Source organism: Sparassis crispa, assembly GCF_003851025.1.
Source record: "Sparassis crispa DNA, contig_000014F, whole genome shotgun sequence".
Classification (NCBI taxonomy): Eukaryota; Fungi; Basidiomycota; class Agaricomycetes; order Polyporales; family Sparassidaceae; genus Sparassis; species Sparassis crispa.
Genome location: NW_020939761.1, coordinates 308,001 through 322,569, shown reverse-complemented (window position 1 = coordinate 322,569; position 14,569 = coordinate 308,001). Strand labels below are relative to the sequence as shown.

The following is a 14,569-nucleotide window of genomic DNA, read 5'->3' as shown; positions in this document are numbered from 1 at the left end:
AACGCACTGTGTTCCCTCCTCTTGACCTAGAGCTCAAAATATTCACGCCCGGCCATAAGGATGATGCGCTCTGTGGTGCGAAAGGTTTTTAAGTGAGTTTGTATAATAGCATCGCAATTCAGGACGAGTATACTTACAACAAGAAAATTCCATAACATAGAGGGTTTCCTAGATCCACATGACAAACGAACCAAATTTTGGGTTGGCCCCGTTTACCGCTGGGTATTTTATTTTCTGCCCTTCCATTTCTGGATGTTGACAGCCATAGGCGCGGATTTTCGCCAGGGGATGAATAACCTGGCACCTGGGCGAACAGACACGAAACATCCAGTTAGTAAATATGATTCTCCAGAGATGAGCAATTCTCAGCTGGTAGAACGAAGACACTTATTCGAAGATTCCCCGCGATACTCTATGATAAGACAGGCTGAGGGACCGTCTGCGAGTTCTCCTTCGAAGAGCCCGTAACAGACAGGAACGGCGTCGCCTTGCAGATGGCATAGCCGAAAATATATCCAGCCTCCTGGCGCAGCCTAGCAATGGCTAATTTTCCAGAAACAACTTTGCAAGCGACATCGTAGGACGGATAGGCTTTGGATCGGCCCTTGTGGATGCGACACATTCTGCTGACGACGAGCGCCCCCGAAACCTGGATCGTCGGTACGCATCATCGCAAAAAGTTCTGCCGTAAGAGTTTTCCGGGTCTGGGAATATCAGCGTATACGGCATGTGAAAGAGTAAGATGAGGAATTCAACTCAAACTAAGTTTAGGCAAGTTATGCATGTGTGGCCAGGCACGTATGCGTATCTACTGAGCGAGAAATAGCCAATCATGGTAGCTGTAAGTCAGTTAGCACGCACACGGGGTTTCCGTTTCGCGGTGTCAAACGCCGAGGCGGTAAACACTGCTGAAGGGTAATTGCAGATAGAATGTTCATGGAACAGCTACGTCAAAGCTTCGGTTAATAGCCGTGGGGCTGATCAATTTACACAGCAGAAAAAGAATCTGAATCTGAATGTTCCAGAATTGGACACTCACATCCTGAGCATCAATTTTCACCTGTTCTGTGTTACTGAACCTATTATTCGATGTAATATTATGTCAGTTATCCAACTGCATTCGTCTCTCAACCCTCTTGGACGTGTCGGGTCGAGCGCTGACGGAAATCCAGTGGTAAATTGCCGGAGGGTGTCGCACTCTGGACCACAACTAGCTGGACGAAGACTCACTCAATAGTGCACTGCAAGGCCTCTTAGACGTGCGCATTAACGGCTTATTTATCGGTAGTGTCATGAGAGAGCGGCTCCAATCAATGGCGAAGGCATGAGGTATTTACTTGCATGGCACCTCGTGAGTTGGAGGCAAGCATGCACCTGAAGAAGTAGTTTAGTGGGGACGAACATTGTCTGCCACTCACTAACGGCTGTTCCTGCGTGTTTGTTGTCTTTATCTCAGATGTCGGCCTTCTGTATGGTTAAAAGGTCCGCTTGTAACACAGAGAATCAGCATGAGAGCAATGCAGCTAAGGATATATTTACCACGGTTCTACGAAGGGTCACTGACGCACATACCTGTCTTCATAAATATTAGGACCTACTGTTCTCCCAAAACGAGACGCGCACACTTGCCAGACGGGCTCGATCTATTAATGAAGCGAATTGCTTACCCCTGAAGAGTTCAGTCTGGGAGAGTTACAAGGTGCATTGCAGGTTCGAACCGTGGCAGAACGCATATAACGTATGTTCCTGTCGTCCCGCTCAGGCTTCGGAGAGCACTGGTCGTACCCTGCATAGTAAGAAAATCCTTTGCAATACAATTCTGCTTCCAAGATTCAGTGAAATTTTATGATGTTTAGAGGCCCCCCACCACAAATGGAGGGGTTATTCAACGTCGAAACACGCAAACATGAGGTTGTCTTCTGTCAAGTTCCCGGGTTCAGATCAAGTCCAGATCGACTTCGGATCGAGATTTTCACGTGATTTAGGTTAGGGCCGGCTCACTGAGTCTGGATCTGGACCCGGAAAGGACGAAGGTCACCACACAGCGTCGGCAGGGGTTCAGTCGACCAACACACCAAAATCAACATGGTGAGCACGCCGTTCTGTTACCTTTGACCCTGCTGCAGACGTTCTGCTTGGTGAAACTGGGAAAACCACATCGAAACTCAATGGATGGCGACGGCTGCATGCGGATGACTCTGGATGGCTCTTACTCTGCATTGGTACTGACTTCGTGCTGGACAGACCAAGAAAAGAAGAAACAACGGCCGCAACAAGAAAGGCCGCGGCCACGTCGGTTTCGTCCGCTGCTCCAACTGCTCGCGATGCGTTGGCAAGGACAAGGCGATCAAGCGCTTCACCGTTCGCAACATGGTCGAGAGTGCTGCCGTGCGAGATATCAGCGAGGCTAGCGTCTATCCTGGTGCGTCCGCCGCTCTCTGCTGTGTCGTGTAGCGGCTAATGTTGTCACCCGCAGAATACATCATCCCCAAGCTCTACTTGAAAATCGCATACTGCGTGTCATGCGCCATCCATTCACATGGTAGGTCCTGTTAGCCTTATTGGTGTTCAGTCTTTTTCACTTCCTCCAAAGTCGTCCGTGTACGCTCACGAGAGGGTCGCCGTAACCGAGCCCCTCCTCCCCGCGTCCGGTGGAAGGACGGCAAGAAAGTCAATCCTGCTGTCGTCGCGGCCGAGGAGGCCAAGGCGGCAGCTGCACGGGGCGCATAGGTGTTTATATGAAGGCAGTATGATATGTCGTTCACCACGATTCGCGCGCGTCATGCAAGCGTTCAGCCTACGAGTCGCTCCGCAGTGCCGATTGTAGCGTAGGCAAGAGTATATCCTTAGGTTATTCCGAGACGCAACGCGAGTGCTCCGTTGAACACGCTTGCAGAACTGGTCGAGAATTTACTTCATTTCACGATTTATCTATTCCAGCTGTTTGTCTGGCTATCTCCCTGTTTCCCTCGACAACTGTTGTACTTTTCGACTCTACCCAAGTGCTCAAGAGTTCGTCCTTCCAACGCGCGAACGATGTTATCAAGTTGTACGATCTTTTTAGGTCGACGCACAATATCAACTCAAAGTTGGTGGCTACGCGCCGGCGGCATCAGTTCTCGTCGACGCCCATGCTGAGCCATGCTGCTGCTGACTGTGATCAGTCTCGTGCACCCACATACTCTCCGAAAGTCTAGCTCTTCTGATTCAACCCTGGCGTAAGCTCGGCCGGCACCTGAATTCTGGCATAAAATGACATCAACACAGGGGGTAACTCTCTTCAGATATTCCAGTCAATACACTTGAATGTCACTATCCAGAACGATGAGAGCGATTGTCTGCCCCCGCGTGCCGATTGCGCCTTCCGAACTCGTCTACACGACCACTCACCCGACGCCGCAGCCGAAGGCGGGCCATGTCCTCATCCGAGTGAAGGCGTACGGGCTGAACCGCTCTGAGCTCTTCACACGCCAGGGCCATTCGCCCGGCATCCAGTTCCCGCGCGTGCTCGGCATTGAGTGCGTTGGGCTCGTGAAGGATGCGGGCGGAGGGAGCCACTGGAAGGAGGGTGATGTGGTGGCTGCCATCATGGGTGGGATGGGCCGTCTGTTCGACGGTGAGCACAGTGTGGCATGTTTCGTATTGCATGCGCTAACAGCCACTCAGGTGGATACGCCGAGTACGCCCTCATCCCGCACACATCTGTCTCTCCACCGATCAAGTTGCCGGAAGGCATGGGATGGGCCGAGTTTGGCGCAATTCCGGAGACATTCTTGACCGGTATGTGTGAGGCTATCCTTCCACCCAACTCTGCTAACCCCTTGACTTAGCTTGGGGCACTCTCAGCGAGTCCCTCCACCTCCGTCCCACAGACACCCTGCTCGTCCGCGGTGGTACGACCAGCGTGGGACTGGCCTGTGCCGGGCTCGCTAAATCCGCTCTCTTCAGTACGGACCGCAAGCCTACCGTGATCAGCACGACGCGCAACAAGGCTAAGGTTGACGCGGTCAAGGCATCAGGTGCCGATGTCGTCCTCATCGACACCGCAAACTCAGTCGAAAAACAGGTCATGCAGGCTACGGGCGGGCACGGCGCAGACAAGTGTGTCGAACTCGTTGGGGGAACGACCATTAGCGACTCGGGCGCCAGCCTCGCTCCGGACGGTGTCGTGTCGTTCGTCGGCTGCGTGTCTGGCGAGTGGACGATCAAGGATTTCGATCCGATGACGGTTTTGGCCCCTAGGAAGGTGGGTTCTCCGGTGCACTAGCCATTCGTCTATTCGCTGACACCTCTATTTCGCAGCATTTGACATTATACAGTTCGCACGGGCTGGACATCTCCAAAGCTCCGCTGCAGTGGATTGTCGATGCCGTTGCACGTGGGGAGCTGAGCCTCGGGCTCGACAAGGTGTACAAGATGGAGCAGACCGGCGAGGCTCACGCGTATATGGAAGCGAACGCGGCGTCTGGAAAAATAGTGTGTCTGGTCGATTAACGGAACGCGCCAAAATCAAAGCACACAGAAGGATGAATAGTATGTAGGATAAGTTGAAGGCGTTTCAGGTTTTGGATCTCACACTCTTCCTAAATCATAATCTCACTGTTCATTTTTTCGGAAGCTGTGGCTAGTAACTGTAGCTATCAGTCGAGTGGCTTTCATCCACACGTGTACAGTACATGACGTTAGCGTTCGGTTGCCTCATGTTGGCGCCCACGTTTCCCTGCCGCGAACGAGCAGGCCCAGTGGCTTATCAGGCGAGCACTGCCTGCCTTCACCCTGACGGTTGCGAGATTCGGCGCCAGCAGCCACATCCATGCCCATGCTGCGGGTGCAGTTGTAACTGTATTGCTGACCTCAGGTGCAATCCATGCGTCCTGGAAACAAACTCGGAATTGTATATCGATGAGTCAACACTCGCAGACAACTTTGCATATCGAGCAGACGTCGAGCAGGAGGGGTTGCAAAGAACGTTAATGAGCCTCGTGCAAAGTAGTTCCTCGATATCAAGTATACATCCCGATATGGGGGGTTCACAAGCGGGCGTCCACCAGATCTAAGATGTGATGATGATAACCAGCCTCAAGACTTCGCTTTGCGCAAAATGTTTAGCTCAGCTGGTGGTAAAACCTGCACCGAAGCTAGTTTCTATGCGGATCTACCTCACAAACTTTACCTTAGATGTGGGCGATGCCAACACCGCCGGTGTCGCGTCCTTGAAATCTTAGGTGGGCGTCACGACTCGCTGATCTCAAATTCGGAGTCTCTACCATGGATATAGCTGGACGAACACACGCAGCTCAGGGAATACCCGAGTGGCAAAGAATTGAGTGGCTTGTTGGTTGTAGGTGGCGAATGCCACGTATTTTCAATCCTCACTTCCCATATGGCCCCGGCCCCGTCCTCGAGGTGTCCATTGCCATCCCCACAAACATGGAGAGGATAGGCGTATTTCCTGATGTCCTGGTGGTCTCTGCCGCCCTGAAAAAGTATATATGTCCAGTTGTAGTGGTGCTCGTTTCAGGACTCTAACTCCCATCAAGTCACTTTCAATTCGCAAGAAGCAAGATGGATCCCTCGCATCCAGCTGATTACAACTTCAACGAGGAGGGGTTCTCTTCTGAGGATCTTCTTTACATGTTTGATGACACTCTTACTGTTCAGATTTTGCAGCAACAGTACGTCGAGTCTTCTTTTGTCCGCCGATGCTGATGCCAATGCTTGATTCAGGTGTGGAACCTCCTCACATAACGAGGGACTTTCCATCCCTGATCATGGAGCTCCATGGATTTCGGGGTTGGACCATCAAACATCTTTTGGACATTATTGTCATGACCAGCTAAACCGACCCTCCGAGCGGCCTCTCGTTAATTCCACGATGATGTATCACGACGTACACGGTCCACACCCATCCTCTCCGTATGTGCAAGCACCTGTAGCACGCAGGCAGGAGCATATTTCACAGCACCACACACATCCGATCTCTCCTTCAAGCATAGATAGACTGTGTCGATGGAATGGGCAATGCGACTTCGTCTTTGCTGACGCTAGCCCAAGTGCCATACAGCGCCATCTTCGTGAGATCCATCCCCACGATTTACCTATCAATCCGTCGGACCGAACGATTTGCCTTTGGCGCGGAGAAATTCGATGCAATCACTCGATGGCCCAGAGTAATCTGGGAAGGCACCTCGCAGAGAGCCATGTACACTCGACACGGTCCCATTGCCCTCTGTGTGACAAGCCCTTCGCAAGGTCTGACGTGATGAAGAAGCATATGCGAGCCTCTTGCCCCAACAGACCGCATGCAAGCCACGGTCGTCGTTAGAGGAATTCCAGTAGCTGCTCGACGCAGTGCGTCGCACCCTACACAAATTATTCCCATACGCCTTGCCTCGCCGACATTCACTCTCCGTTCGCGTTTGCAGTACAGTTCTTAGGCCCGGAATCATCTCGATGCATTTCGTTGCTCTGTCGATGCACTGTTATTCTGTGATGGTATGACTGCTATCGCTGTTTTGCCGCTGTCCCACTGCTCTCTCACTGCTACGGACTCCGCTATTTCCTTCGCTATCTCCCTCACTATCCCTTCGCTCCCTTGCTACTTGCTCCGTTGGCTACTTATACATGTACCAATTTGTCTTGTGTGTGTACTACTACTTTGCGTTACTTACCTCTGCCCTGAACAGGAAATCGGGATGGTATTGTTTATCCAGCTTGACGCTTGATGCCTGTATACAATGTACTTTACGACCGTTTGACCTCTGCGATGTTAAACTCCATCTCATTTGTAAGCTGTCGAAAACACACTACAAATATTGAACTCGTATGTGCCTCAGACCGCTCACATAACAGCGCACCAGCAGAACATCATGTTGGATTCCAAGTTAGTTGTCTCTGGCGTCGACGTCGCAGTGTAGTAGATGGACTGCAACCTGGCTGCGGTGCATGCGTTGCTCGTCTTTGCTTATTAGTCTAAGTATATAGCTATACGTGACACCTATACATGCTGGGCATCTCGTAAACATCTCCGCTGCGGTGATGACACTCCAAGGTTTCAATCAGTTATCTTTCTTCCTGAATCACAACCTTGGCGGTTTCAGTGTTCTCCTGTGAAAGACCCGTAAGCGCAGTAGTGTGTTCTAGTGCTTTTGTTCGCAGTGCCACCAGATTATGGTGCTACTCTCTTACTCTCGCAGTTCGTTGATTTAAAGCTTCCCGCTTCAAGCGAGGGACTACAAAAGATGCTGCAAAATATTGCGTCCCAATGAGTCGCGCTCGGAAATGTATGTCATGGTATACTATGCCTGACCGATCAGTCGGCGCACCCCCCTAATTGACACTTTGCTACATCTCCATCCGTTTGGCTCCGTTCGTTTTACTACTTCGTAAGTATCCTCTTTACTATATCTGCACTCTTTTTGAGCTTGAACGACGGGGAACAGAAGGGTTAGTATTGGTTGAGTCCTTCATTTTGTACAAGTCACGCTCAAGTCACTCTCCGCTTCATGCCGTGATGGACTTTCTATAGCGGGACTCCTGCCTTTTGAGGTGCCGTTACTGTACTGTTCAGTCCAAGGATAGCAGGCAGAGGGCCCACTGTCACGGAAAAGCGCTAAAGTAATATCCTTCTGGTGCGCTAAAATATTAATAGACTCATGCTATCTTCCACCACCCAAGCCACAGATATCCTGACTGACATTCACTCGAAGCATTGACAGCGAATAAAAGGAAATTCGCGGCAACGCAGATGGAGTGGCGGAATATCTGGTTCGATTAACCAGACACAGCTCGTCATCTTCAAGTTGACCCGTTGCCGCGGTACAAGCACTCATGATTAACCCACGTCCTCTTGGTGGATATATCGCCACAACTCAATATTTTAATAGGTAAAGAACTTGTGGCGATGGCAAGATACCCTGGATGGAGGAAGGCTGAGGATATCCACTTACCTGATGTCCCGCTCAGAATGACATTACCGGGTTATTAGCCTCGTGCACAGTAGAACAAAACTCCTCGTCGCCCTGCATTCTCCTCTCCTCAAATTTCCTTCTCCTCATTTCTTCTTCATCCTTTCTGCTCTCCCTGAGCTGCCCAGAAAGCCGTTTTTATTCATTGATATCCGGGTAATGGAATTAGAAGGCGAACCAGTACTCCATTATTCTTTCCTTGACGAAGCCGCATCACTCCCTTCAGCAAATGGTGTCGGTATCCCATTGCAATTGTACCCAAAGTATGAAAGTTATTCGTCCTCTACTTCCTGGCTACTGATAGTGGTATATCTGTAACAGCCATTGTCGCTGGTCGCCAGAGGGGTACGATGAACTGATTACGGAGATCCCCATTGGGATCATAACGCCAGACATATTTGCCCAAGCGTGGTACAATGTGGAGCATCCAAATACTATTGGCACACCGACAGAGTCATATCCTCCACTGGCGCTGTCTACGTCTTCCTTGCAGGTTGATACCGCTGAGCTGGACGATCTACAACTCTCTGGGTATCCGGATTATTATCAGCAAGACTTACCTTTCCAAACATTGACCCAGCCTTCCACCACGCCATCGCCTCATGCAACAAGCAGTTGCACTGGTCGTCGAGATCCTTTGCCATTCATCTAGATGCAGCCTATACTACTGTTGGAGCATGGCAGCCCGAATCACACACCCACAGTCACACAAACTGGTCCCAGGATACCAAACGCGTTGCCTGCGAATGGGGTGAAGGTTGTCCTGTTTTCCTGAATAGCGATACCCCACGCGATTTACAGCATCACATTCGGGAGTGTCACGTCGATACAGATTTCCCTCAGGATCAGTCTCACGGCGAACAGATTTGCTTGTGGCACACAGAAGGCGGCCCGTGCAATCGCCGCATGTCGCAGAATAACCTGGGCAGGCATGTCGCGGAGAGTCATCTACACTCCTCGCGATCTCCCTGTTCATGGTGCGGCAAGAAGTTCGCCCGTTCCGACGTGATGAAGAAGCACCAAGCAGGTGCATGTCAGATGAAGGCGCGCTAGAATCGTGGTGAGTATAGTGGTTCAGTGCTCAGCAGTTGGAATAATGCTGTCGTCTTTAGGTTACCGCTTTACCTCTTCGATATACACCGTTCTGTCACAGGTGTCGTTGAATTCATTCGTCTTCGTTTCGTTGTCCCACCGACATGCTAATGCTATCCCATTATGATCAGACTGTGCCATTCCAACCTAACTCCCCGTTATTCGTATGCCGTTCTCCGTGACTACTGGCTCCCTTCGTTATGGGTGCATGCTTAGCCCAGCCTACGAATTGGTTCGTCCATTACAGCTTCTGTAGTTTTACAACCGTCCTGTCACCTTTATTGCACACAATGCATACAAATCTCGTGTGATTTTATCATTAAGAATATCCATGTCGATGCGCAGCTTTGTCGGCAGGATATCTATAATCTATAGTCTCCCCGGACGCCGTATTTCCTAAGTACTTCCAGATGTGTTGCACCCGGAGGTCCAAGCACACTTCACAGCGAAGGTCTACTATGGCGCTCAGACTATAGGTGCAGTGCCCTGTGTAAACTTAATTCGAAGGGGAGAAAAATAGTATACTATTGCGGAACGGCAGGACATTCAGTGAATTTGAGCTGGCCAACACAAAGTTTGCGCATGGCTCGAAAGACGACTCTCCTGGAGAGATGACGACGATGCTGATGTATCTGTGATTCTCAAGCATACTGCAGTCCATGCACAGACTGTTACAATCACAGTCACTATGTACTGTTCAAGGGGAACTTCGTCAGCGGGACGGCCAATGACTCGGGTGCGAGTGTCGCTCGGACGGCGTCGTGTCGTTCGATGGCTGTGTGTGTCCGGCGAGTGGACGATCAAGAACTCCAATCGGATCACTGTGTGTGCTGTCCTTTAGGAAGGTCCGTCATGCAGTGCGCTAGCCACTCGTCTATTTGCTGACACCCGTATCAGTGGCAACATTTAACGTTAGGCACACGGGATATATCCGAAGCACCGCTGCAGTCCTCGAGCGCGACGTCACCGGAGATGCAGCTGAAGCTCGGTCTCGAGTCTCAAGGTATTCAAGACAGAGCAGACCGGTGAATCTCATCCACGTATGGAGGCGAACTGGAAAGTCGTGACTGGTGGATTGGCGGAAGGAGCCAGGATTGTAGCGTACGGAAGTATGAGGTCAGCTTTCTCTCCTGAATTTGAAATCAAGGTTGTACTTAGGGAGTGTCCAAACGCTCACTAAGACTACTTAGCATTGTGTGGAAGCTTTGGACAAGTAGCTGGGACAGTAACATGGTCGAATGCGCCGGCTGTAGTGCCTCTGACAACACTGCGTGCTACCAAACTGCGAGTCCCGGAGTCCGCCAGCCTCGTGCCTGCGCACCGAGTTGAGAGTTCGAGAGATGCGGCGCTGCGTCTAATAAATTGCCTTTTCTCCCGAGAACACAGGATAATGGATGTAGTCATAAGGAGTAGGATATATCATTCGACAAGGGCGTTGGCCATAACTTGCACACGGGCCGCGACCGGACAACTTCGACTCGCCATCCCTGATATGTAATATGGAAATTCATGGCGAGTTTATGTCATTTCTTACTTAATTCTTGTACGGTTCACCGCGGAATCCGTCCATCCACACTGCAGATATCTGGACTAGGGCTTCGAGCTATTTGAGATATCGACGGGGAGTTAAAGGTATTCCGCGATATGATGGGGGCACACCCTATTCGATCTACCACCAGCAACAGCATGCTACGTTAATTTCCCGTCGCTGCAGGATGACTATCTACGGTCAATCCATCGTCTTCAAACGATCCAGTCTTCTGGGCAGACAAATGCCACACTTCTGTGGATGAGGGGCTCATGGCGACAACAAGATTGGCTGCCAATGGTGTTCGGAGTCTCGTGAACCGCAACACGCAGCCATTTTGCACAACTCCTGCTCGGAGGTCGCATGTCGTGACCATCGCCATTCGAGTGGCAAAGAATATGTGGATATCCGCATGCTCTGTGGCCCTCTCGATCTTGAAGATTCCCACTGGCCGCCCTCGTGCTATAACTCTGACAAGTCTTTTGCCCTCCCCTCCTCTTCAACTCCCTCTAACGTTCATCCCAGCTCCCCCTCTTCGCGACCGAGAAATCATATTCGTCATGAATCATAACTTCGACAGCGCAGAAGCATTCGTTTGTCCTTTCCAGGAGGATCTCATTCTCCCTTACGGCGGTGAACCCCGCAATGACGCTGAAGAATTCACCTATCGCCCTTTCACATTCCCTTCCAACCCTCATAACAACGGGGATGGGTTCACGTATTCTTCTGGGGAGAATTTCATTCCTCCTTCCGACATCCGTAATGCTGTTACTGGCCCCTATCAGTTGAGATATATTCTGTCCTCTACGTCCTGGTTCTAACAATAGTGTTTTCGAAGTTATGATACTGGGAGAATTCAACCGATGCTGCCGAACCCTACTGGTATCGTGATGCCTGCATCCGCACAAGGGTGGAATATCAGTACGGTGCGCAAGGACACATGCACAATGGGTACTATCCCCCCTCTGATGTTCATGCCACTCATCAACAGGCCATTCACTATCCTCAGGATGATTTATCAGTGCTTCCTACCCAACAACCAGTCACCCACCCGTCTATGATGTCGTTGGACACGGCCCATGTAAATCCTGCAGACACGCTTCTCACGGGTCCCCCCCACGGTAGCATCGCTCCTCAGCCACATGTCGCACCCCAGATTAACCTGCCCAAGCGCTGTGAATGGGAAAACTGCGGTGCAACTCTGCTCGATACTAGCAATGCTGGTATCAAGAAACACCTACGTCAATTCCACTCCGTTGCTGACTCGAAGAGTGTGTGCTGCCTGTGGTGCACAGGCAGCACCGTCTGCAAGCACAATATGCAGCTGGTCAGCCTCGTGCGACACATTGCAGAGATGCACTTGCGTACAAGTGAGGTTCAATGCCAGGATTGTGGCCATCTCTATGTGAGAGCGGACGTCTTGAGGAAACATCGGAAGGGCAATTCGTGCGGCAAACGTCGCTGAGTGCTAGATTCACTGTTGGGTTGATGTTGAACATCTAACCGTGCGTATAAACTTGTAGATGAACACCTGCAACCTTCAGACGCGTGTCGATACCTTGATTGATGGCCGTCTCTTAGGTCTTCCTTTTCTTCGTTCCAGTTACTTGCCAAGTTTGCTTGCATCTTTGCTATCCGTCCTGCTGTGTTGTCTATGTGCTGTTATGTATACCAGATGCTGTCCTACATGCCATTGCTCTTCTACCGTTGACTTTCCTTCTTGCTCTGGCTCTCGTCGCTGTGATAATGTACTTATGTTGGCGAGTCTCGTCACCTGCACACTTCTACCACTATTCCTAGCTTCATTTTCTCGTGAAGTGACATATCCTATGGCCTTACAAATTGATTTTATCAATTTATCAATTGGGCGCGTTCTTTTAGCGATCGAATTGAAGATGCACGTGATCGTGTATTGGCGTGACTATATGGTGACTGGTGACCGGTGACCAGTGTAACCCGTCGCACTGGCCGCTGGTGGGCGCCCGCTGATATAACTCGTAATTTGTTCAAGTTCACCATCCAAGCTCACTGATTTGTATGTCAAACGCTCGAGGAGATTGAAAACCGACCGTTTTATCTGAAGAAGGTGAGCTTGTGACCACTTATTCTGTGTTTTTGACAGTATGGGCATTAAGACAGGACTCTGATGGGACTACGAGCTTCGTGCACCCTCCTCTCACTTGCAACTTCATTCAGCATATCGACGAGATTCGAATTGCATCTGTTTACTCTAACAGCTTCTGCAGAAGATGTTCACACCTTTACCTGAGGGAGTCGTTGATACCTACTCCCTTGTCGTTCCCAGTCCGAATTCTACACTATTTCAACTATGCTTAACCGTATTGGTGTACACCTGTTGATAACGTATCCTTCCAACAGCAGTGCTCTACCGAGGCCATCAACGTAGTCGCCCACCAATTGCGGGGTGCGCACCTATTGCACGGGAAAGCGTTTGCTACACTCTGTATGAACGGTGGTATGCTCAAGGGCCGTAGGTATCTCAACGTGTCGTCCCTGCAGGCGTCTCGCTTCTCACAGTACTCATATGTCTCGTCACTATGTAAATCCTTCCGGAGATTATATGTGAGCTATAACTCTTCTGTCGTCTGGAGTCAATGAATCAACTTATTTGTTGTATCGCGCTCAGGTGACTGCGAAAGAAGAGTCAATCGTCGCTGCACGGACTCCAAGGAGGAGACCTAATTCCCCGCAGTTCCGCCGGAACATCATCACACTCGACCCTCTCCGCCTTACCTCGTCCGACTGGATAGAACTTTATGGTCTCCACTGCCAGGCATACGACCGACAATATCTTTCCTTCAACCCAGCCTCTCGGGTATGGAGACGTCTCGTCAGCTCTATCGGCCAGCCGCATGCCATTCCCCTTCACTATCACACCACGAGCACAGCGCAGACAGACCCAGAGGTTGATTCAAGATCTCCAGTCTCGCTTCAATCCCCCTTCCCTAATGGAACCTTGGGATTCTTGTACTACTACCAAGATCCCGAGCTGCACCCCAAGTTAGGCGAGGTTCGCTTTCGGCTCACGCCCTCCAGTGACCAGCGACGATTCAAGTACGGCGAGGATCTCTTGTTGCCAGACGGCCTTCCGTGGCGGATACCTCTCATCAGCATCGCTGCGAGACAGTCGTGGGTTATGCTGCGAAACATCTTGCTCCGCGACGGCCTTGTCACGGAATCCCTCCTCGAGAGCTGCGTCCGTGACGGCAAAAAAATGACCCCGCGCCCGTTAGTTATTTCTGCGCTGGACACGCCCTTCGTCGTGGATTTCGCCTTGGGCCTCAAAAGGCTGTGGGTGTTTGGCGACGAAGAAGCAGAGTCGATCACGTTCCCGCGCTGGTTCGTGGAGAAACGCCCGAAGCAGCCATCGGCACGGCCATACACAGGTCAGTGTGCAAGTCTACACTTCCGACGGTCGTTGACACGCCCCGCTTCGTCCTGCAGGATCTGCCCTCTGCCAATTAGAGTTGTCCCACCTCCCGGAACACAAGGACAAGCCCGCGCTCCTGCTCCGTGTCGTGAAGGTTCTTCGCCCCGTTGTATGTCAGATCCCGGATTATGACGGCTTTATCGGCAAGCCCACGGAAGGCGAGCTTTTCTGCACGAACGGCGTGCCGAAAGCGTTTGTTCCCAGCAACGCTACCGAGGAGGAAGTCGTACGGCGCTTGACTACAGCTCGCCGGAAGGTTGAGATTCCAGCCAAGCCTGATGCGCTCCTGGAATCCGCTTGAGCTCATGACCACCTGGACGGGTGGCGTCTATCTCCATGCTCTCATTCTCTGCTCGTGCGTCCATATTCACAAGGATATGCAAGAGCGGCGTTCAAAAATTTCGTCCAGGCTGTAGCCCAGACAGGAGTTTGCTTTAGTCCTAGATAGTTGAATGCAATAACCTCCTCCCTCTCTGGGAGGATGTTGAGGTAAATTTACAGCTCTGCGACCCAGCCGAGTGTCCAGGTTAT

The 14,569-nt window shown here is 51.1% G+C and overlaps 7 protein-coding genes across 7 annotated transcripts; 6 read left to right on the top strand and 1 right to left on the bottom strand.

Annotated features, from left to right (window-relative positions):
- Positions 1–412: 412 nt before the first annotated feature.
- On the bottom strand, positions 413–622 carry SCP_1501010 (hypothetical protein; the record flags this gene model as incomplete). The annotated part of the gene is made up of 1 exon (XM_027764210.1): positions 413–622. One exon carries the CDS (start codon positions 620–622, stop codon positions 413–415), a length of 210 nt encoding a protein of 69 aa, XP_027620011.1.
- A 1,463-nt stretch (positions 623–2,085) lies between these two features.
- SCP_1501000 (40S ribosomal protein) lies at positions 2,086–2,730 on the top strand (the record flags this gene model as incomplete). Its single annotated transcript, XM_027764209.1, has 4 exons — positions 2,086–2,088; positions 2,245–2,422; positions 2,477–2,542; positions 2,594–2,730. The coding sequence occupies 4 exons, from the start codon at positions 2,086–2,088 to the stop codon at positions 2,728–2,730; spliced, it is 384 nt and encodes a 127-aa protein (XP_027620010.1).
- Positions 2,731–3,324: 594 nt separating this feature from the next.
- SCP_1500990 (hypothetical protein) lies at positions 3,325–4,494 on the top strand (the record flags this gene model as incomplete). Its single annotated transcript, XM_027764208.1, has 4 exons — positions 3,325–3,616; positions 3,667–3,780; positions 3,831–4,246; positions 4,303–4,494. The coding sequence occupies 4 exons, from the start codon at positions 3,325–3,327 to the stop codon at positions 4,492–4,494; spliced, it is 1,014 nt and encodes a 337-aa protein (XP_027620009.1).
- Positions 4,495–5,268: 774 nt separating this feature from the next.
- On the top strand, positions 5,269–6,849 carry SCP_1500980 (hypothetical protein; the record flags this gene model as incomplete). Its single annotated transcript, XM_027764207.1, has 3 exons — positions 5,269–5,486; positions 5,541–5,675; positions 6,837–6,849. 3 exons carry the CDS (start codon positions 5,269–5,271, stop codon positions 6,847–6,849), a joined length of 366 nt encoding a protein of 121 aa, XP_027620008.1.
- A 1,277-nt stretch (positions 6,850–8,126) lies between these two features.
- On the top strand, positions 8,127–8,619 carry SCP_1500970 (hypothetical protein; the record flags this gene model as incomplete). Its single annotated transcript, XM_027764206.1, has 2 exons — positions 8,127–8,230; positions 8,289–8,619. The coding sequence occupies 2 exons, from the start codon at positions 8,127–8,129 to the stop codon at positions 8,617–8,619; spliced, it is 435 nt and encodes a 144-aa protein (XP_027620007.1).
- Positions 8,620–10,859: 2,240 nt separating this feature from the next.
- Positions 10,860–12,052, top strand: SCP_1500960 (hypothetical protein; the record flags this gene model as incomplete). The annotated part of the gene is made up of 3 exons (XM_027764205.1): positions 10,860–11,371; positions 11,426–11,513; positions 11,579–12,052. 3 exons carry the CDS (start codon positions 10,860–10,862, stop codon positions 12,050–12,052), a joined length of 1,074 nt encoding a protein of 357 aa, XP_027620006.1.
- Positions 12,053–13,053: 1,001 nt separating this feature from the next.
- Positions 13,054–14,339, top strand: SCP_1500950 (hypothetical protein; the record flags this gene model as incomplete). The annotated part of the gene is made up of 3 exons (XM_027764204.1): positions 13,054–13,170; positions 13,235–13,994; positions 14,053–14,339. The coding sequence occupies 3 exons, from the start codon at positions 13,054–13,056 to the stop codon at positions 14,337–14,339; spliced, it is 1,164 nt and encodes a 387-aa protein (XP_027620005.1).
- Between the last annotated feature and the right edge of the window lie 230 nt (positions 14,340–14,569).